The 27636-nt window shown below is 31.8% G+C and overlaps 1 protein-coding gene across 2 annotated transcripts in view; it reads left to right on the forward strand.

Moving 5' to 3' along the window:
* The first annotated feature begins 374 nt into the window (after window positions 1–374).
* Window positions 375–27636, forward strand: part of LOC148621932 (nonsense-mediated mRNA decay factor SMG5-like) — an 80523-nt gene continuing 53261 nt past the window's right edge. For both annotated transcript variants that reach the window (XM_088576806.1, XM_088576805.1), the window contains exons 1-17: window positions 375–582; window positions 1421–1519; window positions 2353–2476; window positions 3317–3473; window positions 5031–5144; window positions 7342–7431; window positions 9707–9785; window positions 10519–10638; window positions 11383–11454; window positions 11724–11908; window positions 13869–14012; window positions 14293–14435; window positions 15092–15197; window positions 15816–16280; window positions 17953–18060; window positions 21020–21074; window positions 27369–27498. In XM_088576806.1, the coding sequence (XP_088432932.1) occupies window positions 515–582; window positions 1421–1519; window positions 2353–2476; window positions 3317–3473; window positions 5031–5144; window positions 7342–7431; window positions 9707–9785; window positions 10519–10638; window positions 11383–11454; window positions 11724–11908; window positions 13869–14012; window positions 14293–14435; window positions 15092–15197; window positions 15816–16280; window positions 17953–18060; window positions 21020–21074; window positions 27369–27498 (2259 nt within the window). In that variant the 5' untranslated portion in view covers window positions 375–514. The remainder of the gene's footprint in view (window positions 583–1420; window positions 1520–2352; window positions 2477–3316; window positions 3474–5030; window positions 5145–7341; window positions 7432–9706; window positions 9786–10518; window positions 10639–11382; window positions 11455–11723; window positions 11909–13868; window positions 14013–14292; window positions 14436–15091; window positions 15198–15815; window positions 16281–17952; window positions 18061–21019; window positions 21075–27368; window positions 27499–27636) is intronic.

The raw sequence follows: 27636 nt of genomic DNA on the forward strand, positions 1-27636 counted from the left end.
AGGTATAAAAAATATAAAGTATTGCTTAGTGCTATAAAGTTATCGTCCATTTTGAGAGCGAGGGGGAAAAGGTGGGTATGGGGTTGGAATTTTGGAGAGAAAAAATATTTCAAGTTATTTATTAAAAAAAAAAACCATTAATTAACAAGATAGATTTTCAAATAGAAATATTGATTTAGCTTGCTGCTTAAATATAAATAAAACATTGTACATGTATGGTAAAGCTCGCGGTGCTCGCTGATTTAGACAATTCCTACCCCATATTATGGGTATATTCAGGGACTCAGTATTGTTGCGATATTGGATATTGGAGAGGAAAAAATGGTAGTTACATCCGGTGTACTTATTCTCGGGCTTTGTCGTGTCGGAAGCGAAAAGTCTCGAGGACACTAGTTCAAAATGGCAACGATGTTACGGTGCCACCAGGAAGGTCTTTCAAAAACTCTTAAAAGTTAGCGAAAGTAATGAAACGTTGTGAAAACTTTGTTATTTGGTTGCTCAATTTGGCCAAGAGATGAAGAAAGGGGCCGATAAAACCGGGGAAACGAAGCCTGATGTCGATAAAGCTAAACGTGTTTACAGGTGAGATATAATATTGATATTCTGTTCATTAACTGTTACGACGTCATCAAATTGTCTATTTCCTTTTGTCCTGTCTCTATATTTTAAGGGGTATTGTATATTGTTGTCTGTTTACCTAACTTCCTTATGTCATTTGTCTGAAGTCTAACACCAACAGTGTATGTTTAGATTGAGTGCTTATTTATTGACGTACGTTACTCATTAGTGGAATCCGAGTTGCTGATTTGATTTTGTCATTTTGTATGTATTATTTTAGTTGTTATTTGTTGTGTTTGTCTGTTCTTTGTCCCTGGATTACATTCTTTTGATTACCACCAGAACCTTGGTTCCTTTGATTATTCTTAGATCAATAATCAAACCAAGGAAGTACATGTAATTCCATTTCACATAAACAGAGGGTTTTTTTTGCTCCACTTGACCCATAAATGGTCTCTTTGTGACTTTTTAATGTCAGAGAAACAATGAATTTTTTAAGGGGATTTCAGTATGAAGACAACCAGAAAATATGTGATTCTCCCCATCAGCAAATGTTAATACATTTATTCTTTGTTTAAGCATTTAATTATATGTCAGATCATATTCTGTATCATGCTTCATTTAGTTTCTTACACTCACATTGAACATTGTACAGTGTTTTTGTTGCCTAGTTATGGATATCCTGTTTCTTGTTATTATTATAGTTTCCTTGACTTAACTTAAACATCAGGATAACCTCAATAATGGATTGTAAAAAGGTGGTTCTTTCTCCCTATTGTTAAACCTGTAATATTTCTGTTAATCAGATTGTTCAGTGTATTTGACTCTATTGTTGATCATTCTTTTTATTATATAATTTTAGGGCTGCCCTTGAGGCCATAAGAAGATTAGATGATATATCTAAGCAGAAAAAGGCATATAGAGAAGTATTCCACCAAGATGCTGTAGGACTGAGAAACAAGTATATATTGTTATAATGTCATTAAGAGTAACAAATAAGAGGATCCATCTACCGAATAGAATTAAATGAAACTTTCATGAATCATTATAACATGTTCCCATTGTGCACCTCCTATTTTAGATTTTGATCTGAATCAGTTTAGGAGTTTCACGAAGCAAAACATAGATTTGTCATTTATGAAAACATGGACATTGGGAGATCCATCTCATATCTATTACTCCTCCTACACCACTGAATGGAATGTTGTAATATGGGGAGTTGGGGGTATCAAGTTAGTGAGCATTGCTCACAATTTTTGTAGTTTTTACAGATTTTACAATCAGTTTACTGTCTTTTGTCAAAGCCTTCTACAGGATATAATCTTCTTTATTTTCACTTTATAATGGACTTGTCTTACAACAAAAGTGGTAAAAAATGATAGAGGTGTATCGATACACTTCCTTGACCATATTTCAAATGTACTTTGAATGAGATGTTTAAAATTGGTACGAATGTCAAGGTTATATATTTTTTTTTAAAATGGCAAGAGTTTGCCATGTTTAGCATTGCCCTTCAAGGCCTTGTTTAGAATATTGCTTCATGCGTCAATAAACTGAAGTAATACATGTAACTAGCTTATAAAAATTTAATCAGTTAATCATTTTCAACAAAATAAAAAAACTGGTAATTTGTGGATATTAGAAAAAAATCGTTGTGTTATAAGCATATGAAGATTAAAAATTTACAGATAAATTTTACTTCAGCTTAAGAAAATGTTCTTATCAGGAATATTCACTCATACATGTAGAATAAATGATGATAGAGGCATTTTGTAAGTCATTTTAATTTTTCAGGTTAAAAGAATATTGTGAGAGACTTATGTTTTATAACCCATCTGATTATGGCAGAAAGGCAGAGGAAGTGTTATGGAGAAAGGTCTACTATGAGATTATACAATTGATGAAACATAACAGAAAGGTAAGATTACTGTGGCTCAATTTGGCGGGTGTTCACTGGTTTTGAGGTGATACTGACCAATTTGTTACCAACAAATAGAAAAATATTTGACGCCATGCCAGCCTAAAACTTGTGTGCTTTAAACTATTGAATCAGAACTGTTTCAAAATTAATTTCTCAAACTTGGAATAAATTTGATGGAAGACATTAATATGCATCTACTCTTATTAAGTTTCATTATTTGTTGTGTTTTATATGCCTCATCCCACTTGCTAATTTGGTGATGGGAGTTTGGGTCTGTCTTCCATCCATCCTTTTTCCTTCCTTTATATAACGGGGGCATCTTTTTTATGTTACTCCTCCTTCACCTTTGAATGGAAGACTTGAAAGAAACTTTCACAGAATTCTTATTACATGTTCTCAGACATTGTGCACCTTTCATTTTAGATTTATGACATATTTCCATTGTGCATCTGCTATTTTAGATTTTGAATCCAAATCAATATTGAGGTCAAAAGGTGAATGTTATTTCATGGGGGTGTGTAGATGCACTAAATCATGAATGGCTAAAAATCATTCTGTTGTAAGGGATGGATGTCAGAAATGACTTATGTAGTAAGGAAGTGGTTGTTTAATTTTTAAAGAAAACACGTTGTATATGTAATAAAGAAATCTAGAATATTTCTGTCAGTCGAGACATCATCCACGACAAGTACAAATACGTGTTGTTCCGTCCCTCATGTGCAAAGCCTAAAATCATTTAAGAAAGATACTGATTGACTCATTCATCTTTGATTGTGTTAAACATTATAATCCCCATCAAAGTTGTAATCATTGAATGAAATACTTGTTTCATTTTAGCACATCAGAATGGGAAGTTCATTAGAAGCAGCTTTTCGTACCCATCTATCATCAGCAACAGGGTACTACTATCACCTCTTATTCAGATTACAGCAAGAGTTTGGTCTTAAACTGAATGGCATCCTAGACTTTAACCTTGTTCCAGAACAAAAATCAGGTACATGTTACAGTTGTTCTCACCGCCTTTAAAATATGATATCTTATGAATATTTTCTAGCTAAAACTTCTTCAAAATGTCAAAATTTTATGGGAACTTATGTCATGTGAACTTTGAAAATGATTTATTCTTGTAAACTATTCTAGGTGTTTTATTACTAGAGCTATTTATAGAAAGAAACTGAACTTAACTTCTGGGGTCCTATGATATGGTGAATCGAACCATTGGAGAAGCTTTTTTATATATTTTGACCCATTTTCAAATTAGTGTAAAGGGACCTAACTAAACTTTTTTTATTTGAGCAAAAACAAAGTGGTTGTTGCTGATTCTAACCAGGTATTTGATAGTTTGATATTTTGATAAATAATTATTATTTTGATTTATATTGAAATTTGATATTAGGCTCCATTTTCATGTTAATTTAAAGAAGGGTGAAATGGGTTCAAAATAATGATTTTTTTTTATTTCCATAAGATTTTGGTGTTTTACTAATTGGATTATTTAATATACTTAGTCTAGCTATGTATTTAGATTTTTTAATTTGGACCCTTTCAAGATTTTAAGCTCTTAGACAATACTCATTCTGTGTCATAAATCTATACTGTGTCATATACCAGTATATTATCACATATGTATCAAACTTAAATTTTATGAACATTTGTCAATTGTTCCATAATTAGTTATGCAAGCATTACTTAGTCAAATAGTAAAAAATAAAAACAATCCCTATTATTTGATTTCTAATTGATTCCAGTCCAAAGGAGACGTTCGTTTATGGCCAATTTTGCACTCAAAATTTGAAATTGTTCAAAATAAAGATTTTTATCATTTTTGTACACTTAAGTGTTTACACCAGCGAGTTTGATGAGATTTAGGGCAAAACAGGGAAGCATCTGGTCATTGTAGTACCACGATATTGCCTAATTGATGCAAAAGCCATAAAATCTCAATATTTCAGCATATTTTTGACAGTTTTTGTGAAAAACAGATGTGGCCACATGCATGTTCATTCTTGATCTTTATATATATATTGTAATATTGAAAGATACAACATATTTGTCAATATTTTGAATAAACATGGATGCAGCCACTTCCATTTTAGGCTAAAACCATAGAAAAATATGTGCAAAAATGCAACAAAATTGAAGAATTCACTAATATTGTGTTAATTTTGACCTCTATTAAGTCAAAAACATTCATGATGTCACCTAAATCGACTGAGATGTACATGTTGTATTTACTACAACCATTATGCTTTCAAATAAACTAAGTAGTATAGACCAAAACTAATCTTTCAAAAACGTTGAATACTGGGGCAAAATAGGGCCTTACCAGACATACTCCTTTGGATTTGATCCTCAATTGAAATTTTATTTAGTTTAGGATTACATTTCGTATTTGAATTATTTTGACATTTATGCCATCACCGTACTATACCAGTTTATACAAAATAACGTATGTTGCATAAAAAACACTCTACCAATCAAGAGGCTATTACCAACAAAATTAATAAAAGATTTACTTGTCTCATTTTTTGATAGTTAAGATGTTTTTCAGTGATGAGAAAAATGGGATTGGCCAACAGTGTGAAGAAACGAGACTACAGCCCAACAGTTCAGACCTGGGCCATGTGGGCCTGTCATCGTTGCTTGGTGTGTCTTGGTGATATTGGTGAGTTCTGTTTACCTAAACTTCAAATTATGACTTTTTCAGAAAAAAAATGGTCAAATATTCATAAAATTAAATTATAAGTAACACCAAAAACCCCAAAACACTAACATAGTTAAAAGAAAAAAAAAGAAAAAGAGTGTTACATGAGAACATAGAAAAAAATAACAGTATGTATCGCATTTTTTATACCCTCACTTGTTAAAGGGTGTACAGCAGCAAATATTTTTCACATGAAATTTATGTTAATCAAGCTTCAAAGGAAATTCACATGATTTTCAGGCGAAATTCACTTCTTATGAATTTCATGTGAAGAATTCATGTGAATTTCACGTGAAGGTCTGATTCACCTAAAATTCATGTCATAAAGTTTATTTGCTTAATTCAGTGAAAATCTTGTGAAATTCGTGTAAAAATCATCTGAAATAAATTTGTCTGTGTATATAGTGAAAGGAATGACTACCAGTTTTTTCTTCCTTTGGCTACTCACATAGATAACCATCCATTATCTGTTACTCCTCCTACACCATTGTATGAAATGTAATGAAACTTTCACAGAATCTTCATTACGTATTCCCATAGTGCTGTAAAGTGTGCCTCTTATTTAAGATTTTGATCAAAATCACTTTGGAGGTCAAGAGGAACATGTTATTAAATGGGGAGTGGGGGAATCGTGTTATTGAGCACTGCTCACAGTTTTCTACTTTAAATGTCAATAAACCACCTGTAAGGAAAATAGTAGTCCAATATTAACTGATCTGTCAAGAAGACAAAACTATTATATACCGGTACATCAAATGTGTTAAGACTAAAGCTACATTTAAGGTAGACCTAGGGTAAGGGACATAACTCTTGAAATCAGTGATATGTTTGTATCATATTCAATTTCACCAAAGCCCATCAAGCTTCCATTTGAAACAGAATGAAATCAGTCCAAGTTTTTTTTATGCTTACATGAGATTTATGTAAGATGCTGAATACAAATGTTCCAATGATTTATAGGAGTTTTGCCCTATAACTTAGGTCTACTTTCTTAACTGCAAACCTTTCTTTATTATGCTGAGATTTCCAACCCAAAGATTGTTATGCCTTCTTACGTTTTCATTTAAGTAGAACCTCTTAGTGATTTGGTTTCCTTTTACGATACTTTTGGTTTTGAATACTTTTATTTTTGGATTTTGATCTTCCTATATATTTGATTCTAATGAGCACTGCTAATGATATATTACTCCTTGATACACTGAACAGCATCATATCAAAATTTGATATATTTATATATTACATTGCATCATTGACAAGTCAAGTAGCAATCTTTATAAAAATCAGATAGGAGGTGATTCATGCATGCCAAAAACACAGCATTCAGCAGTCAGTTTTATTTCTTGTTCAGAAACCGTTATGGATCACATAACCAGTCATAGTTTTTCATTTGTAGACCATAAAAACATTGTCTGATCCAGTGATTTAGCTAGCGCTCGCCATTTTCGCCATTGACGAATGATTGTGCAAATTCTCGTGCACGATTCGTCACTTGATATTTCGCTCCCCCCAAAAAAATATCGGTAAAAAAAACTCTGATGTTCCCATGACCCCATAATTGACAACTTTATTACCTTTCCCAAGCCAATTAGGGTTTTACAATAAACAATCATGACCAATGTTTTGATTGCATCACCTTTGATCACACCTTGCTTGATCACCTGGTTGAGGCTAATTATTCCGACAAACAAATTAATTAACGGTAATGATTTGTTTGTTGAGCGCTGTGACACGTTCTCAAACATGTTATTATTTATAATATAGTTGTTATAAGTATATGTATATACATGCATGCTGATAAATTTGCGACGCGAAAAGAAAAAACAGTATTGAGATTTAGTCTTTTGCAAAAGTGACTAATGGGTTGAAAATCCTGGCTAAATCCCTGCTGATCCATGGGTTTTTCTACACCATGAATCACCTTACCATTGGTAGTGTTTGAATTTTATATGGACTGGTACTTAAATAAAATGCCCAGCTACAATTCATAGTACATTCTGTATTTATTGATGTGACTGTTTTTTTTTATGAATTACATATTTAAAATATTAGGATTGGCAGACATGAATTAATGGGTTATTGTTAGTTTTACTAACTTGATTGTGAAATTGGAAAGAGTTTGTGTCCGTTGTTTTATCACTTTGTTTTATTGTACTTTCAGCACGATATCAACAAGATTTTGACAAAGGTTATAGTAAATCTTCAGCAGAGAGATTCTATTACCAGGCTATAGCACTATACCCTGAAAGTGGTTAGTATCATATCATTCAACTGCCTCGATTGTCTTGTATCCTTTCCTTGAGAGTTTGAGGTTGTCAGTTCAATTCCTTGCCAAGTCTTACCAAAGAATATTGAATAAGTAATCACTATTTCTCTGCACAGAGTTTTTTTCAGAGCTATTGAGACAACTGATTAGTTCAGAGTCAGAATAATGTGTCTGAGTAGTGTGATAAGCCCTTCTATTGTTTATTTCTTCTGTGAGGTAGCACATCATGTGCTGATGTAATGCAAATGATTTTTTGGGTTGACAAAACGTTTTTAACATAAAATACATGAAATATCAGTCATTTGGCATCAAATTTCATGAACATTATACATCCCGTGCTAGATTGATACTCAGCATTTAAAGCTTAATATTGAATGTTGTTAATTATTTCACATTATCAGAGATACATAAGTCATAGTCTTTGCATTTGAGTTTTATTGTAACTATGTTTAATTTCATGGCCTGATGCCTCAGGAATTAAAAAATACTTAAGTTTGAGAATATTCTTATCTTCCATGGTAACTTCAATCAAAGCCTTTGAAATTACTGGTATTGAGGTCACAAATGGTTATTTTTCATGTTTTATCTTGCAGGGGCCTGATCTCAGATTGACAATATCTATAAGTTTTTACTTTTTCTGTACAGTGAGAAAACTTTATCACTGTAAAATCAATAATTTTACAGTTAAAATATTATTGCAGTCATAATGTACTGGACACGTATTAATTTTCGCAGTGTACTTATTATCGCTATTCTCGCAGTTGCATCAAGAACACGAAAATTAGTACCCAAGTAAATATTTAAGTCTTTTGATTGTTAAAATCATGGTTTCCACAATTTTGAATAGAAACTAGTGTAATGGTCGTATCATTCAATGCAATCAAGTATGAATTTATACTAAATCTATGATAAAAATGTATACAATAAAAGCATGTGGGTTATAATTTCTAAATTCATGATTTTGTTTATATAATGATTTGTATCAACGGCCATAGAGTACCTGTCACATCAGAGAATAGAAACCCAGAAAATTTGCTGCCGCAAAAAATTTATTTATTTACAGTAATGAAGACTGAGACATACACATACAAGGATATTTGTACAATAGTATACATTTTTCTGTAATATAGAATTAGGATTTTATGCTATCATGTGGAAAGGTATTCAACATGTGTAAAGTTTTTACCATGTATTGCACGCATTTGTGTATACTGCGCACCTGCTTCTTGGCAAAAGTGATGGATGGAAAAAGTTGGTTTCTGTGTAAAACATGCAGTAGGAAGTGAGGAAAAAATCACCAGCAGAAGACCACATTAAGATGGAGGAAGGATTCTGGTGAATTCCTTGAAATGCATATCCTATCATCATTAATCTTTTAAATAAAAGTTGTTTTTTTTATGTTTCCCTGTGTTTGCCATTTATTGATTAAAATACAGTGATATATTTGATCCATTCAAGGCTAAAATGTTTACATTTCCTGTTTATAGTATGCAAAATCAGGTGTTTAACTAAAATGATGGCATCATGTCCGACCATTTATGAAAAAAGATGTTTTAATTTGCCAAGCTTGTGTACTGATATTTGACATCTGGAAACAGTTCATCAAGCAGATTAAATGTTTATTGACAATTGTTTTCACCCTTTAAATTGATCTTTGTTATTTAATAATTAAATGACAATGGGCATGAGGACAGGTTAGCACTCCCGTTATTGTGTATTTTATGCTCAACTGCACATAGGTGAAGAAGTAATAATTAGGATGGCATGTTTTGAGAGAAAAATAAGAAGTTTGTGGTTTTTGGTACAAACTATGAAATGCAAGAAAACGGCATTGGTGGATAAAACAACTATTTAATAGCAGTAAAACTTTAATTGTTTATATCACATAAAACTGTTCTCAAAAATACAAAAAAGACTTGATGTTGTCTTTTGCTGGTGACTTTGCTTCTGTTTTCTGAAAATTATGTCTCCAGAAAAAAATCTAGAAACTCATTGTTTTGGTGTATACCGTGCACCCCCCTCCTGGAACAAAGAAAAAGTTGAAAAAATGTGGACAGTATACCCAGAAGAATACAGTAATTTTTCATTGTGAAATGTCCTTGGTATTAATATGCAAAGAAGATGTTTTTTTAAAGTCTATTTTGCAGCTTTCCTCAGACATGATTTTCTTCAAATTTTGTTTATTATTATATAGTTATCTACAACTTATCAAATTAGACAGTATTTGAAGTTTACAGAAATAAAACCTATTTACTTTTAGGTATGCCTCATAACCAGCTAGGAACTCTTAGTGGGTCAAGGTATTATAATGTGGAGGCTGCATATTACTACATTAGATGGTATGTCAACCTTTATATGGTTTAGTTTTATACCAGTGATTTTGTTGTCAGTGTATTATGGGTATGTAATACCATTTCTTATCTGTTGGTTTGCCCTATCTAAGAATGCCTATACTTTGAACTTGACAAGTTACAAGGTTCCTTAACAATTCTTTGAGACCTCCTTACCAACAAGGGATAATGATTGTTTTGAGGACAAAGCAGAGGACGCTTACCCTACAGGTGCACCTGATTCACGCTCCTAGTTTTTAAAGAAGTCAGAGATGCTCATTTACTTTTGTTACTTTGTATGTATTATTTTAGTTACTTTATGTTCTTTGTTGTGTTTGTCTGTTTTCCATGTCTGGTCTTTGTCCCTGGGTTGCATTCTCTGCTAGAGATCTTGGTTCCCTTGATTACTTTTTGACTTTAATATATACGAAAACATGAAGCTATGTCATATTCCGAAGGAAAGTTTACCAGCTGTAATTGTATATCATTCTTAAAGGAAATCATATAAACAGGAAATACATCTTAAATATAGTGCAAAATTATTTGCAACGTAAGAAGTGCTTTTCTGCCAAAATGGTAAATGACAAATCATATGTGATAGTTTAGTTATTGTCTACTATTTAGTTTTATGTGTAAGGATTGAAATAGAATTGAATGAGGATTTTTTTACACAACATTTCATTGAATATGGAATTCAGTTACACATGCTTGGAATTGCTTCATTACATTAAAACTTTTGCAGTTTGGTTTGTGACAAGCCATTTGAAGGAGCTGATGGTAACCTCCAAAGATTATTTGAGAAGAACAGTAAGAGATTGTCAGAACTACAACATAATTTGCCTTTACCACCAGATGTACAGAGGTGAGTCCCCTGTCAGATTAATAGGGTTATTTTTTTAACATCTCTTCATAATAACCTTGCTGTTTCTAGGAAATGAAGAATGATAATTTTTGAATTTTTATTCAAAAGTTGTTGCCCTGTTGTTTTTATGAATAAACAGATGAGCTAAATATAACAGGTTACTTGTAATAGGTATTTTATACCCCACTCTGATGGATAGGGGATTACTGTTTTACCCTTGTCCATGTGTCTGTGTTTCTGTGGGTCAGCATTTCTGTGTGTTAGTGTTTCCGTAACACTTTTTCTATCACAGTTTTCACAGCAACTACTCATTACAGCGGCTTGAAACTTGATCACATTCTTCCTGCAGGTAGGCCATATGATGGGGTACAGTTTCAGAAAAATTCAAAAACAATATCCTGTTTACTGAGGACTTTGTTTATGATCCTTATATCCTGATTGAAAAAGGGGGTATTACTAGTGAGCCATTGCTCACAGATTTTTTTGTCTTTTATTTATTTTATTGAAGTTTTGTCAGGGGTATTTATTAGAGTGTACATCAGCTGAGTCATCTAAGTATTGATGAAAATTATTTTCAAGTAGTCCATGAATTAAAAAACAAACAGTAATAAGAAGTCTTGTTAGTTGTTTATTTACTTTCCAGTGGACTAATTTTGGAAAAGCAAAGGTTCATTATAATAGACCTGTAATTGTTCTATTGTTTGATATAGGTCTGTGCATGCTGTTGGTACTTGTCTATTTCAGAGTACATGACACCAAGATGTTCTTGATTCAATTTCTACAGCTGATTGGGGCTTTTCATTCGACTGGAAAACAGTAAGTTTTACAAAAACCAGTTATCTTATTACTTTAAAATGTTTGTTATTGATCTTGATCACAGAGCTGTATTATAGATCAACTTAATTTTGTTTGGTAATAACAAAAAAGGTAATCAAATATTTCTTGCGTTATAGTAATAAAAAAGTGTGAAATATAACAATCTTTGATGAATTCCTTTAATTGAAGTGAATATGTAGCAATCCAAGATTGGTGTAACTTTCTCTTGACTTCTTTTACCTCTGTTTAATGTGTGTTTTATAAATCAGACCTAAGACTGCAGAAATCCAAGAGAAATGTCAAGCAACATTACAGAAATTTAACCTATGCATGTTCTACGAGGCTGATATGGAGGATGATAGGAAGGAGGAGAACACCTACTTTCTTGATGATGATATTGTGTTTAAATCAGTCATTATTTGCATGGCTACTATTTATCTTCTGCAACTCAGAGGTAATTGTCTTACTAATCTAAGGCTTGAGCTATTATACTTTCCTGCTCAAGAGTTTCCAGTCCATATTAGATGAGAAAGTCTCTAAGGTTTTTGCTTTCTGTTGTATTCATGATTTCTTTTGCAAACTCTCTACTGAACACAAACGTGGTCTATACTTGAGAAGTTTGTAATGAACAGTTTGTAGACACATTTTTTAGCTTTTGCCATCACTTGGGTACTGTTGTCATCTGTTATTGTCGTCTGTCGATGTTGTCCTGGTCTGTCAACAATTTTGATATGAAATAATATGAAACTTTGCACTGATGTTCCTTAGGGTAACATGCTCAAAAGGCGTGTCTGGACAAAACATGGCCGCCTTTGCTATTTTTATATCACAGGGGTCAGTTCACTAATTTCAGCCAGTATCTTGAAAATTATAATAGATAGAAAAAAAATTTCAATTACTGAAATGCTCTTTATGATAAGGTCTACCAAAGTCTCGATCAACTCAAAATTGTCTGATGACTCATTGTTATAATTATTGCTCTTGAAAGGTGAAATATTATGGGTCATCAAAGTTGTAGGACAATTCTTTGTAAGAGTTATTGTCCTTGAAGAGCAAAAATTTAACCAGGTGAGTGATTCAGGCTCCTGGAAGCCTCTTGTTTTACTTAAAAGCAGAATTCCTCATTTTATTCCGAATTTTTAGGATTAAAATACCTTATGTCACCGGTTCATATCTGGAACTTCCCTACTGTTTTTGAACTCTACACAGAAATATAGTCCAAATGTAATTCCTTTTATATCTTTCAATACCTCTTTTATAACAAGTAAATGTGTTTTTGGTAATTATTCAGCTTAATAAAAATCTATTATTTTTGTATAATAATGTTAAGATCTAGTCTTCAAACTAACTGAAGATTTGAGAAACTCCTTTTTGGCCTTCATATTAAGAATTAAAATTCATTTAGGGAATTTAGTTCCTGCAGTTATTTGTCAAGAAACATTAAATGTGCTAAGCATATTCCATTTAACACACTTACTAGTCACAATCTTCATCCTATTATCAATATTTTATGATTAGTAAACAGGAAGTGAAGAGGAGTGATTTTAACAAAGTGAAAGTGACGGGAAAATTCAAATTGATTGAATGTGTTTAGCTTTGGAAAATCTTATGTTCATCAAGGAAATTATTTTCTGAAGATGAAATTGGTTTTATTTGAGTATAATTATGGTGTAAGATAAATACTCAGTTAAAACAGTTTTTAAATGTAAATGCAAATTAACTTTTGGACAGGTTTTAAAATTTGGGAAAAATGTGAAATGGAACAGATTTTATAAGTGCATGTTAAGTTAGATACTGTTTAACTACTGGTTACAGTTTATACTTCAGAAATTGATAGTAAAGATTGACATTCAGTTTCTACATGCTGACAGCTCTTTTATTTTATAATACTTATTCAACTATATAAAACGCTTGAATGGTTGAAAATAGCTGATCTGTTCTAACAAGAAACTTTCAGTATTAGTCCATATGAAATTCAAGCAAGCCAAAGTGATTTATTGTGAAGAAAACCCCACCAAACAAACAATACTTTTATGTAATGATAGTCCTTCCTGTGTTTTAATCTGTACTTTTGAGAAAACCATACAGTCATCTCACACTAAAATCAACCAAATCAGACAATATTAAGAACCATAACTCTTGCAAAGGACCAATTTCATACACGATCTAAATAATTTTTATCTTATAAGTGCAACAATCAGATGACAAACTAAGACTGTTTATGTGGTTTGTAAATGTTTCTGAATTCAAAAATAAAAGGAAATTTGATGAGTTTTTAAACATACTTAAATCACCTCATGTCTGATATTTATAAAGACTGCTATTTAAATTGTCTCCACCAATTATTTTTTTTCAATTTTAAAATGTAAAATCTAATACATGTACATGTACTGAAAATGAATTTGTATTTTCAGGCTCAGGACAGACTACAGCAGCTACAGCTTTTTTGTTAGCATTGTTTTCCCACATTTTAAACCATGTAGTCATCAGGTTACAGGCTTCTTTATACAACAAAGAAAATCCAAATAAAATACTCAATCATTCTGATGATCAAAATGGTATGTTGTTCTTTACTACTGTAATGATATGTGAAAAAAAATCTGTTTTTTAACATCTTTTTCTATGAGGTTTGATAGAAAGGAATGATGTTGATCAACTGAAGTTTGAAAAATACACTGTTTAGATAAAAATACATGTATTAGGAATATGAAAATACTTGTCATTCCTTTTAATTTCAACATTTTTTCATATACCATAATTGATAAATTCATTTTCAAATTACTGCCAAAACATTTAAAAAAAATTTGGTACATTACTTCACTTATGGGTATGTTATAGATGAAGACTTATCAGATGATGATATTGTATGCAATGGTTTGACCTCTGACCCAGAACCAGATCAACATATAGATAAATCCCAGATCACCAGGGAAACTGTTGTTAGACAGGATACTACAGAAAGTGAAGATGGAATGAAAAAGGTAGGTTTTCATTCTTGATGAAAAAAAAAATGATTAATTTTTCTAGGCTGGCAATATTATCAGGACAGAGCATTAGGGGCATCCAAAACTGGGGTCTGAAACATGGATGCCTTAAAATCTTTCTTTCAAAATTTACACATATAATTGACAAGTGACTGATAGGGCATTTATTTTAAATGTTGTTATATGAGTGCAAATAGCCAAAACCTAAAATCATATTAATAGTGATTACAATGTATTTGTAATAATAAAGAGCAGTTATGTAGCTTGGATTTTTAGGTCACCTAAATTGAAGGTCATGTGTAGGGTTTCAAATTAGAAGTGGTTTGAAATTCTGAACCCTTGAAATCTTACGTAAGACTACTGAATTCATTTATTCAGGTTTGGGACCTTCAACAGATTTATTAATTCATTGACACTTAATCAGGGACATTTGAGTATACTCAAGTCGACCCATTGCTTTGTAACTTGAAAAGTCCATGACTTTCCACTTTTGACCCCTGGTGTGCTACTTCAATCATATGACTCAGTCAAAGTACATTGTTGTAACAGATTAACGCAAGGACTTTTCAAAGTGAGAGAGAAGCAATAGAGATAAAAAGCAATCATTTAGCCCTACCCGTCTCTCATAAAGTATAAATTTGACAATTTTTTAGAAGTCACGTCAGTGTAGATTAAAAAGTTACAAAAGACGAAGACGACGAGCAAGAGGAGACAACAGTGACAGTTCTGACCTGTCAGACATGTCAGACCTAAGTGAAGGTTAGTATGGTCAGTAAATACTTTATATGTTAGAAGTGTCTATTTCATTAATCAGGGTCTCTTCTTTGTTATTTGAGGTATGTGTTCATGATCAAGATGCATAGTTCCAAGTAGTCCATTATATCAGTTTAATCTTAAACAGTTATATAAATGTACATGGTCCAGATGCAGACAGACCCATTTGCTTTTTGTTATTTTATAACTGTAAGTAAGAGTTGGTATCAGCAGTTAAAGAATTTATTGTTCATCGACAGTTGACATATTGTTTTTGTACTGAATTATCATAATGTCTGTCTTATCTTTTTGTTTGTTAGAAACTAAATACTTCACATTTACTGTTGATTGTGCTCTGAACTTGATGTATCAGATTTAAACATGTTTCAACAGTAAACCAAAAGAATACATGAACTTTGATTAGCCTATGAGAATTGGAGAGGACAATACTGTGAAATTTGAATATGACACTGTTCTCATGGTCAGCAAGTAAAGTAAAAAAAAATGATGATCAGGTCAACAGAACAAACAAGGACTTTTGGATTAATAATTTAAAATGATACACTTGATTTACTGTAGAAATAAATAATAAAGTATAACATTCTGTGATATCTTACTTGACAGGTGGCGATGACTTACCTGTTGACTTCATGTCTGATGAATCTGAGGAAGAGGAAGAATTTGTTGGGTTTTTCACCAACGATTCTGACTCAGATATGTCAGACAATCACATGGGCAGTGAGGAGTTAGATCATGGCTTCTCTAATGAGGACAAGAGGAAAAATATACTGCAAACTATTGAGGAAAGAAGTAATGCTAGCGACAGTTCACAAAACACTGACAACAAGTCATCACCTAGACCTTGCATCAAACCTGATCCCAGTTCAAAGGTTAATCCATGGTTGAAATCAGTTGACCGTGACAATCTAGCTCATTTATCATCAGAGCTGTTTTCATCTTCTATGAGCTTTTTAGGGCAGAATTTTAAATTTTCTTCACAAGCTGACTCATCTTTCGAGAAAGACATAGAGGAATATGAGACATGTAAAGAGGTCATACAGGGATGGAAGCATGTTTCTGTTCCTCCAGGTAAGGTTATCAGGTCAAAGTAAAAAATCTTAAAAGTATGTTTCTATCTTTACTGCTGCATTGCATTATTTTTATATTTTTTTTTATTGAAAACTGTACATTTGTTAGTTTGAAAACATCGAGTACCGGTACCTTATCCCGGTTCATTAACATTAATAGCAATAATATCAAAATATACACAAATGTTAGTATTTGTTAGTACAGACATGATTTTCAATAATAATATTGACACACATCACAACAGTATATCAAAGAAAAAAACCACAGATAGATAAGTCTAGAGCAATAAAAATGTAATTTATTAACAAACATACAGATTTGAAAGCAGTTTGTTTAATTGAAAAAAAATTAGATAATTAGGATTTGGGACAAAATTAAAAAACCACATGAAAGAGAGAAAAAAAAATTAATAATAAAAAAAAAAACAAGATTTTTTTGTTTCCCTGGTAAATTTCTGAATCTATCTGTTGGCCATTGTACATATGTTATTTATTTGTTTCATCATTTAGAATGAAATCTAAGTATATATAAATTAGTTTTCATAATATAACAGTGAAAATATTCCACAATTCATTAAATTGCTCTAGTTTGTTATTTCTGACAGCAATAGATTTTTCAATGTTATATAAATCTTTGACAATGTTTTTAAATGCTTGTAAAGATAACTGTTTCTAAAGTATTTACAATTTTATATGAATTGTTTAATTTTGAGAAAGAAAAGATTAAAAACTAGACTTCTTCTGCCTCTAGAAGTATCTGCCAACAAAAAATTCTTTTTAGTAAAGGGGATGCTGATATCATTCGATATAAGCCAAAAATCAATTTCCAGGATAAAATTCTGAACTTTTTCACAGTTCCAAAATAAATGTTCTATAGTCTCAACCTCTTCATCACAAAAAGTACAATTTGCAGTATCTGTAATTTGTATTCTAAAAAGATATTTATTTGTTGCAATTATGTAATGATTTATTCTAAATTGTAACCATTGGAGTTTAGTGTTTTTTCGTCACTAAAAATGGAAGTTTAAAAATATCCTTCCATTCTTGATCATTAATATCCAATATGTCCCCCCATTTTTGTTGTCCACAAGGCACACAATTATTTTTTATCAACACTGAATACATATCTTTTGTGCCTTTTTTACTCTTCATAAACAATTTAATATAATTCAGACAGAATGGACATACAACATTATTATCATTGTACACAAAAGATCTTTTTGTCTGTCTTAGTGCAGATATTATACTTCATAGTATCAATATTAATAGCAAATTTCTGCTGAAAAAATCTTAAAAGTATGTTTCTATCTTTACTGCTGCATTGCATTATGGAATGAAGATAACTTAGGCAAAAAAATAATAATAGTCTTTTTCCCTGCTACCAGAAAGAAAACAGTAAGGTAAATAGGTAGGGAAATTATTTTATTTTTCAAAAATATTTTACATTGAGATAATCAGGGAACAATTTAGACTTTAACAGTGCTTGAGCCATAATGGCCGTAAATGTTAAGGGTAGACACAAAAAAACTAGCGGAGGTAGTGTAGCAGAAAACAGGCGTATTATTTTTGATGCCTTATCATTTTGGGTCCAAATTATCAATTGTATGATAATTTTTCAAATTTTTATCATTTTAACACTTCAGATTAATTTATATATATTATGTTATCTGCAGGATTTGATTCCTCGTCAGAAGCCCATCATGTAGCGGAGATAACTAACAAGCTTGCTAACTTTGTTATTGAGACTGACACAGAAGCTAGTATCATGCCCACTGATGCAGGTTTGTTCATAATGTTGATAAGGAATACTGAATTTTTTGTACTATTAGTCAATATTTTTAGCAAGTTGTCTGCTTCGACTTATGTAAGGATTTTTCAAGAAAAAATATTAACCATATTTTTCCATGTATACAGCACACTTTTTTTCAACTTTTTTTTGTTCCGGGAGGGGGTGCATGGTATACACCAAAACAATGAGTTTCTAAATTTTTTTTTGGAGACATAATTTTCGAGGTCTGTAATTTTTGGGAATCAGAACCAAAGTCATCAACAAAAGACAACATTGATCCATTTTGTATTTTTTAGAACAGTTTTATGTGAAATAAAGTTTTACTGCTATTTAATAATTATTTTATCTATAAAGGCCATTTTCTTTTATTTCATAGTTTGTACGAAGAACCACGACTAGCTTCTTATTTATCTCTCAAAACACACACCGTCCTAATTATAACTTCTTCACATGTGTGTGGTGGAGTGTTAAATACACAATAATGGGAGTGCCAACCTGTCCTCGGGCCCATTGTTAATTATCAAATAAGAAAAGATCAACTGAAAAGGTGAAAACAATTGTCACTCATCATTTAATCTGCTTGATGAACATTTTCCTGATGTCAAATATCAATACATAAGCTTGATGAAATTAAAACATCTTTTTATATAAGTCAGACTTGATGCCATTATTTTAGTGAAATACCTGATTTGCATACAAACAGGCAATGTAAACATTTTAGCAGACTCTTTCAATGGATCCAATACATCGCTGTTTTTTAATCAATAAATGGCTTGCAAATGCAGGGAAACATAGAAAAATACTTTTATTTAAAAGATTAATGATGAAAGGACATGCATTTCAGAGAATTTACAAAAATCCTTTCATCTCAGTGTTGTCTTCTGCTGGTGATTTTTCCTCACTTCCCAGTGCTCGTTTTACACAGAAACTTTTTTCATCGATCTTACTTGCCAAGAAGGGGGGTGTGCATCATACATGGAAGAATATGGTACCTACAATGCATTTCATTAGGTCATAGTTACTCTATCATATTTTACAGATACACAGAATTGTTTATTTAATTGAGATCTATTTGAATCAAGTCATTTATGATGATCCGACTTTTGTTTAGTAGACCTTAAGATTTAAAACCCATTGTTTTCTCCACATGAGTTTGTTGTGATTTATTTGATTATGATGTATTGATTACATTCATTCCTAATTGTTTGGAGTAAACTTCTATCGCAAAGTCGTCGATTTGGTGATTAAAGATAACTTCTATCACATGTATTAGAAAAAGGAAAGTCATCGATTTGGTGATTAAAGATAACTTCTATCGCATGTATTAGAAAAAGGAAAGTCATCGTTCTGGTGATCAAAGATAACTTCTATCGCATGTATAAGAAAAAGGAAAGTCATCGATCTGGTGATAAAAGAACTTCTATCGCATGTAGCATGTATTAGAAAAAGGAAGGTCGTCGATCTGGTGATTAAAGATAACTTCTATCACATGTATTAGAAAAAGGAAAGTCATCGATCTGGTGATCAAAGATAACTTCTATCGCATGTATAAGAAAAAGGAAAGTCATCGTTCTGGTGATCAAAGATAACTTCTATCGCATGTATAAGAAAAAGGAAAGTCATCGATCTGGTGGTTAAAGATAACTTCTATCGCATGTATTAGAAAAAGGAAAGTCATCGATCTGGTGATCAAAGATAACTTCTATCGCATGTATAAGAAAAAGGAAAGTCATCGATCTGGTGATAAAAGAACTTCTATCGCATGTAGCATGTATTAGAAAAAGGAAGGTCGTCGATCTGGTGATTAAAGATAACTTCTATCACATGTATTAGAAAAAGGAAAGTCATCGATCTGGTGATCAAAGATAACTTCTATCGCATGTATAAGAAAAAGGAAAGTCATCGTTCTGGTGATCAAAGATAACTTCTATCGCATGTATAAGAAAAAGGAAAGTCATCGATCTGGTGGTTAAAGATAACTTCTATCGCATGTATTAGAAAAAGGAAAGTCATCGATCTGGTGATCAAAGATAACTTCTATCGCATGTATAAGAAAAAGGAAAGTCATCGATCTGGTGATAAAAGATAACTTCTATCGCATGTATTAGAAAAAGGAAAGTCATAGATCTGGTGATCAGAGATAACTTCTGTCGCATGTATAAGAAAAAGGAAAGTCATCGATCTGGTGGTCAAAGATAACTTCTATCGCATGTATAAAAAAAGGAAAGTCATTGATCTGGTGATCAAAGATAACTTCAATTATATGTATAAGACAAAGGAAAGTCATCGATCTGGTGATCAAAGATAACTTCTATTGCATGTATAAGAAAAAGGAAAATCGTCGATCTGGTGATCAAAGATTTAAAACCCATTGTTTTCTCCACATTAATTTGTTGTGATTTATTTGGTTGTGATGTATTGATTACATTCATTCCTAGTTGTTTGGAGTAAACTTCTATCACAAAGTCGTTGATTTGGTGATTAAAGATAACTTCTATCACATGTATTAGAAAAAGGAAAGTCATCAATCTGGTGATTAAAGATAACTTCTATCGCAAGTATTAGAAAAAGGAAAGTCATCGATCTGGTGATCAAAGATAACTTCTATTGTATGTATAAAAAAAAGGAAAGTCGTCGATCTGGTGATCAAAGATAACTTCAATCACATGTCTTAGAGGAAGGAAAGTTTCTGTTTATCATTCCAGCTGTTGTTTATACATGTAAGATTCATACTATTTATATCATGTATTTGGATTGATGCATATTATGGGGCAAAAGCATTCTGATTCAGTTGGGCTTTTGATCTGCATCAATCAATCAGGAATATCAATTTGAAATATAAAGACCAGCCATAAGAGGATGGGTGTATCATGCAGCTCTTTATTTAAAAGGTCTATTCATGTGCCACTTACTTTTATGTTTTAATTCTTTATATATTTATTATATTGCAGAGCAATCAGCAACTGAGACAGAGGAACAAAGCAGCGAAACAGAGTCAGTGGAAAGGTAGGTGTTAATTGATATTGTTATGGGAGTGAAACAGAGTTGATGGTGGGTGTTAATTAATATAGACTTAGTCATGGGAGTGAAACAGAGTCAGTGGAATGGTAGGTGTTAATTAATATAGTCTTAGTTATTGGAGTGAAACTGAGTCAGTGGAATGGTAGCTGTTTATTCATATAGACTTAGTCATGGGAGTGAAACAGAGTCAGTGGAAAGGTAGGTGTTAATTGATATTGTTATGGGAGTGAAACAGAGTTGATGGTAGGTGTTAATTAATATAGACTTAGTCATGGGAGTGAAACAGAGTCGGTGGAATGGTAGGTGTTAATTAATATAGTCTTAGTTATTGGAGTGAAACCGAGTCGGTGGAATGGTAGCTGTTTATTCATATAGGCTTAGTCATGGGAGTGAAACTGAGTCGGTGGAATGGTAGCTGTTTATTTATATAGACTTAGTCATAGGAATGAAACTGAGTCAGTGAATGGTAGGCTTATATTCTAAGACTAAGTTGGTTATGAGAGTGATATAGAGTCAGTAGAAATGTAGCCTTTTATTCTTTGACTTTTTTGTGATGGGAGTGAAATGTAGGTTTATCTTCATAGACTTGGTTTATTATGGGAGTGAAATAGAGTCAGAAAAAGGTAGGCTTATATACTAACACTTAGATAGTCATGGGAGTGAAACATAGCCATTGTCAATGTAGACTTTTGTTCTAAAACAACTTATTTTGTCGTGGTATTGATATGGATAGGCGGCATTCTTTTTAATAATTTTACAAAATTATGGAGGATATGTTTTTCAATTAAGTAATTACATTTGAAAGGCTGTAAACAAATATGTTTAAGTTGATTTGGAAAGACATTAAATTGATATGGTAAAATTATAAACAACTAACTGTAAAAAACATCTATAAAGGGGAGATAAATGCATAAACAGCAACAGGAATTTTTATTTTTTCGATATTACAATAAAAGAGTTTGATAACACCCAATTTTCTTTTTGAATTATGAAAGAATAACAGATAAGTGGTCTTAAAATAAATTTTGAAGAAATTTTATGTACCAGTTTTTATACGCCTGTCAATTTTTACAAGATGTAGTATGGTATACAAATGTCCAGTGTCTGTCTGTTCTTTCATCGTAAACATGTCGCCTCATAACTTGAGAACAACTTATAAAAATTTTTTGAAACTTAACATAGTTGTTTCTCATGATGGTCAAACAGTTTGTATACTTTTTGGTGAAAATTTTTCGAGTTTCGGGACTTTAAAACTGAAATAGGTGGTGTTTTTTTTATCATATATCACACCATATCTCAAAAATGATTTATGATGATTGCTTAAAACTATACACACTTATTGGTTATATTAATCTAAAGATATGTGTACTTTCTGATGATGATTCAATATTTCATTTTTTAGTTACTGAGTTTTTTCTGGTAAAAAAAAGGTTTTTTTTTTCACGTCACATCGTATCTTGGAAACTATTTATTATTGCAACAAACTTTATACGTGATGATTCTTTATTTTGTTATTCTAGTTAATGAATTTTTTGTATTGAGTTTCACATTTCGTGTTGTATAATGGAATTCAGAAGGTGATTAATCCTTAAAAAAATATGTATGGGTGGGTGGGTCACAAAAAACTGCCTTCCAACCCTCCCATACATTTGTTGATGGAATAGCCTTTTGAAAGAACTTATATGGGGAATTTATTTAAGAGAAACATTATACAATGAATACTGAAACATGTTGTAACAATTTTTGTTTCTTTATCAATTTCCTGTTTTATGGAACTTTGAGATTTTCCATTGATGTATTGATATGCAAAATTTTTGTTGTAAAAATCAGAATTTTGCTTCAATTTGGTATCATATAAAACATAATGTTAGCTTGAACAAGGAATTAATTAGGTTATACTAAGCCTGTGTTATTCCAAAAACATTTATCGTTTTTTATCACAGGATGACAGCCATACCATGCACTCATGACACAGCTGTTTATTTGGTAGTTTGCCATATAGTGAAGTTTAAAAAAAATTGCTTACATTAATCCTCAATTTTCATAAAATCTTGTTCTGTGACATTAATTATTACATTAAAATTCAAAAGAATGTTTGGTCAAGGTCATTGAAAAAGTAGGAAAATCTTTGTAAATAAATATCAGGTATAATCTACCTAAAGATTGTGATCAGAAACACCGTCATACGGTCTCTACAATAAATATCAGGTATAATCTACCTAAAGATTGTGATCAGAAACACCATCATACTGTCTCTACAATAAATATCAGGTATAATCTACCTAAAGATTGTGATCAGAAACACCGTCATACTGTCTCTACAATAAATATCAGGTGTAATCTACCGAAAGATTGTGATCAGAAACACCATCATACTGTCTCTAACCCTACAATAAATATCAGGTATAATCTACCTAAAGATTGTGATCAGAAACACCATCATACTGTCTCTACAATAAATATCAGGTATAATCTACCGAAAGATTGTGATCAGAAACACCATCATACTGTCTCTACAATAAATATCAGGTATAATCTACCTAAAGATTGTGATCAGAAACACCATCATACTGTCTCTACAATAAATATCAGGTATAATCTACCTAAAGATTGTGATCAGAAACACCATCATACTGTCTCTACAATAAATATCAGGTATAATCTATCTAAAGATTGTGATCAGAAACACCATCATACTGTCTCTAAAATAAATATCAGGTGTAATCTACCGAAAGATTGTGATCAGAAACACCATCATACTGTCTCTAACCCTACAATAAATATCAGGTATAATCTACCTAAAGATTGTGATCAGAAACACCATCATACTGTCTCTACAATAAATATCAGGTATAATCTACCTAAAGATTGTGATCAGAAACACCATCATACTGTCTCTACAATAAATATCAGGTATAATCTACCTAAAGATTGTGATCAGAAACACCATCATACTGTCTCTACAATAAATATCAGGTGTAATCTACCGAAAGATTGTGATCAGAAACACCATCATACTGTCTCTAACCCTACAATAAATATCAGGTATAATCTACCTAAAGATTGTGATCAGAAACACCATCATACTGTCTCTACAATAAATATCAGGTATAATCTACCTAAAGATTGTGATCAGAAACACCATCATACTGTCTCTACAATAAATATCAGGTGTAATCTACCGAAAGATTGTGATCAGAAACACCATCATACTGTCTCTACAATAAATATCAGGTATAATCTACCTAAAGATTGTGATCAGAAACACCATCATACTGTCTCTACAATAAATATCAGGTGTAATCTACCGAAAGATTGTGATCAGAAACACCATCATACTGTCTCTACAATAATTATCAGGTATAATCTACCTAAAGATTGTGATCAGAAACACCATCATACTGTCTCTACAATAAATATCAGGTATAATCTACCTAAAGATTGTGATCAGAAACACTGTCATACTGTCTCTACAATAAATATCAGGTGTAATCTACCGAAAGATTGTGATCAGAAACACCATCATACTGTCTCTAACCCTACAATAAATATCAGGTATAATCTACCTAAAGATTGTGATCAGAAACACCATCATACTGTCTCTACAATAAATATCAGGTATAATCTACCGAAAGATTGTGATCAGAAACACCATCATACTGTCTCTACAATAAATATCAGGTATAATCTACCTAAAGATTGTGATCAGAAACACCATCATACTGTCTCTACAATAAATATCAGGTGTAATCTACCTAAAGATTGTGATCAGAAACACCATCATACTGTCTCTAACTCTACAATAAATATCAGGTATAATCTACCTAAAGATTGTGATCAGAAACACCATCATACTGTCTCTACAATAAATATCAGGTATAATCTACCTAAAGATTGTGATCAGAAACACCATCATACTGTCTCTACAATAAATATCAGGTGTAATCTACCGAAAGATTGTGATCAGAAACACCATCATACTGTCTCTACAATAATTATCAGGTATAATCTACCTAAAGATTGTGATCAGAAACACCATCATACTGTCTCTACAATAAATATCAGGTATAATCTACCTAAAGATTGTGATCAGAAACACCATCATACTGTCTCTACAATAAATATCAGGTGTAATCTACCGAAAGATTGTGATCAGAAACACCATCATACTGTCTCTAACCCTACAATAAATATCAGGTATAATCTACCTAAAGATTGTGATCAGAAACACCATCATACTGTCTCTACAATAAATATCAGGTATAATCTACCTAAAGATTGTGATCAGAAACACCATCATACTGTCTCTACAATAAATATCAGGTGTAATCTACCGAAAGATTGTGATCAGAAACACCATCATACTGTCTCTACAATAAATATCAGGTATAATCTACCTAAAGATTGTGATCAGAAACACCATCATACTGTCTCTACAATAAATATCAGGTGTAATCTACCGAAAGATTGTGATCAGAAACACCATCATACTGTCTCTACAATAATTATCAGGTATAATCTACCTAAAGATTGTGATCAGAAACACCATCATACTGTCTCTACAATAAATATCAGGTATAATCTACCTAAAGATTGTGATCAGAAACACTGTCATACTGTCTCTACAATAAATATCAGGTGTAATCTACCGAAAGATTGTGATCAGAAACACCATCATACTGTCTCTAACCCTACAATAAATATCAGGTATAATCTACCTAAAGATTGTGATCAGAAACACCATCATACTGTCTCTACAATAAATATCAGGTATAATCTACCGAAAGATTGTGATCAGAAACACCATCATACTGTCTCTACAATAAATATCAGGTATAATCTACCTAAAGATTGTGATCAGAAACACCATCATACTGTCTCTACAATAAATATCAGGTAAAATCTACCTAAAGATTGTGATCAGAAACACCATCATACTGTCTCTACAATAAATATCAGGTATAATCTATCTAAAGATTGTGATCAGAAACACCATCATACTGTCTCTAAAATAAATATCATGTGTAATCTACCGAAAGATTGTGATCAGAAACACCATCATACTGTCTCTAACCCTACAATAAATATCAGGTATAATCTACCTAAAGATTGTGATCAGAAACACCATCATACTGTCTCTACAATAAATATCAGGTATAATCTACCGAAAGATTGTGATCAGAAACACCATCATACTGTCTCTACAATAAATATCAGGTATAATCTACCTAAAGATTGTGATCAGAAACACCATCATACTGTCTCTACAATAAATATCAGGTGTAATCTACCGAAAGATTGTGATCAGAAACACCATCATACTGTCTCTAACCCTACAATAAATATCAGGTATAATCTACCTAAAGATTGTGATCAGAAACACCATCATACTGTCTCTACAATAAATATCAGGTATAATCTACCTAAAGATTGTGATCAGAAACACCATCATACTGTCTCTAACTCTACAATAAATATCAGGTATAATCTACCTAAAGATTGTGATCAGAAACACCATCATACTGTCTCTACAATAAATATCAGGTATAATCTACCTAAAGATTGTGATCAGAAACACCATCATACTGTCTCTACAATAAATATCAGGTGTAATCTACCGAAAGATTGTGATCAGAAACACCATCATGCTGTCTCTACAATAATACAGGTATAATCTACCTAAAGATTGTGATCAGAAACACCATCATACTGTCTCTACAATAAATATCAGGTATAATCTACCTAAAGATTGTGATCAGAAACACCGTCATACTGTCTCTACAATAAATATCAGGTGTAATCTACCGAAAGATTGTGATCAGAAACACCATCATACTGTCTCTACAATAAATACATATTGCTTTGATTCAAAACTACTTGCTTAGTTACTATATATTGTTTGATTGACAAAAATGAAGTCTATTTTACATATTTTTACACTTCTTCAAATTTGATCTTTCTTTGAATATTAAAGAATTATGAAAGTTTGTTCTCTCCAAGTATTATAAAGTCTGATAGGAGTTATTTTTCTTGGAATGCCAAAAAAGATAAATGTTATTGCCTTTGTCTGTTATGGAATCAAGTTTAAGTTATTTGATGATTTAATTTAGCATGTGACCAAAGATACTAAGTACAACACAACATGATAGGTGTCATAGAAAGTCCCATTAGATGCCCTAGTTGTATGCTTATGATGTAGTATGGATAATGTGTTTGAAAATGATGAATACTATACAAATAAAAATGATTTGATATGAAAGGCAAATGATTATATTTCAGGTCTGAAGATGAACACAGACATTTACAGTATACATTAGACATTATACAGCAGGAGGGTTTATTGTCTGTTGTCAAGGTGATGTGTGACTGGATGAAATGTAATACAGGTGTAATATCAACATGTGCTCAGGTAACCAAAAAAATCAGGTTGTGGCCAGTAGCATGACATAGTATTATTTTTTATAACTCCATAATGTGAAGATGTTATATTAACACATTTGTTAACATTTTATTGTAAAGGTCAAAGGTTATGCAGTTTCCAGAAATA

This window comes from Perna viridis, chromosome 3 (genome assembly GCF_037379345.1).
Source record: "Perna viridis isolate PV_CMFRI_1.1 ecotype Kerala chromosome 3, ASM3737934v1, whole genome shotgun sequence".
Classification (NCBI taxonomy): Eukaryota; Metazoa; Mollusca; class Bivalvia; order Mytilida; family Mytilidae; genus Perna; species Perna viridis.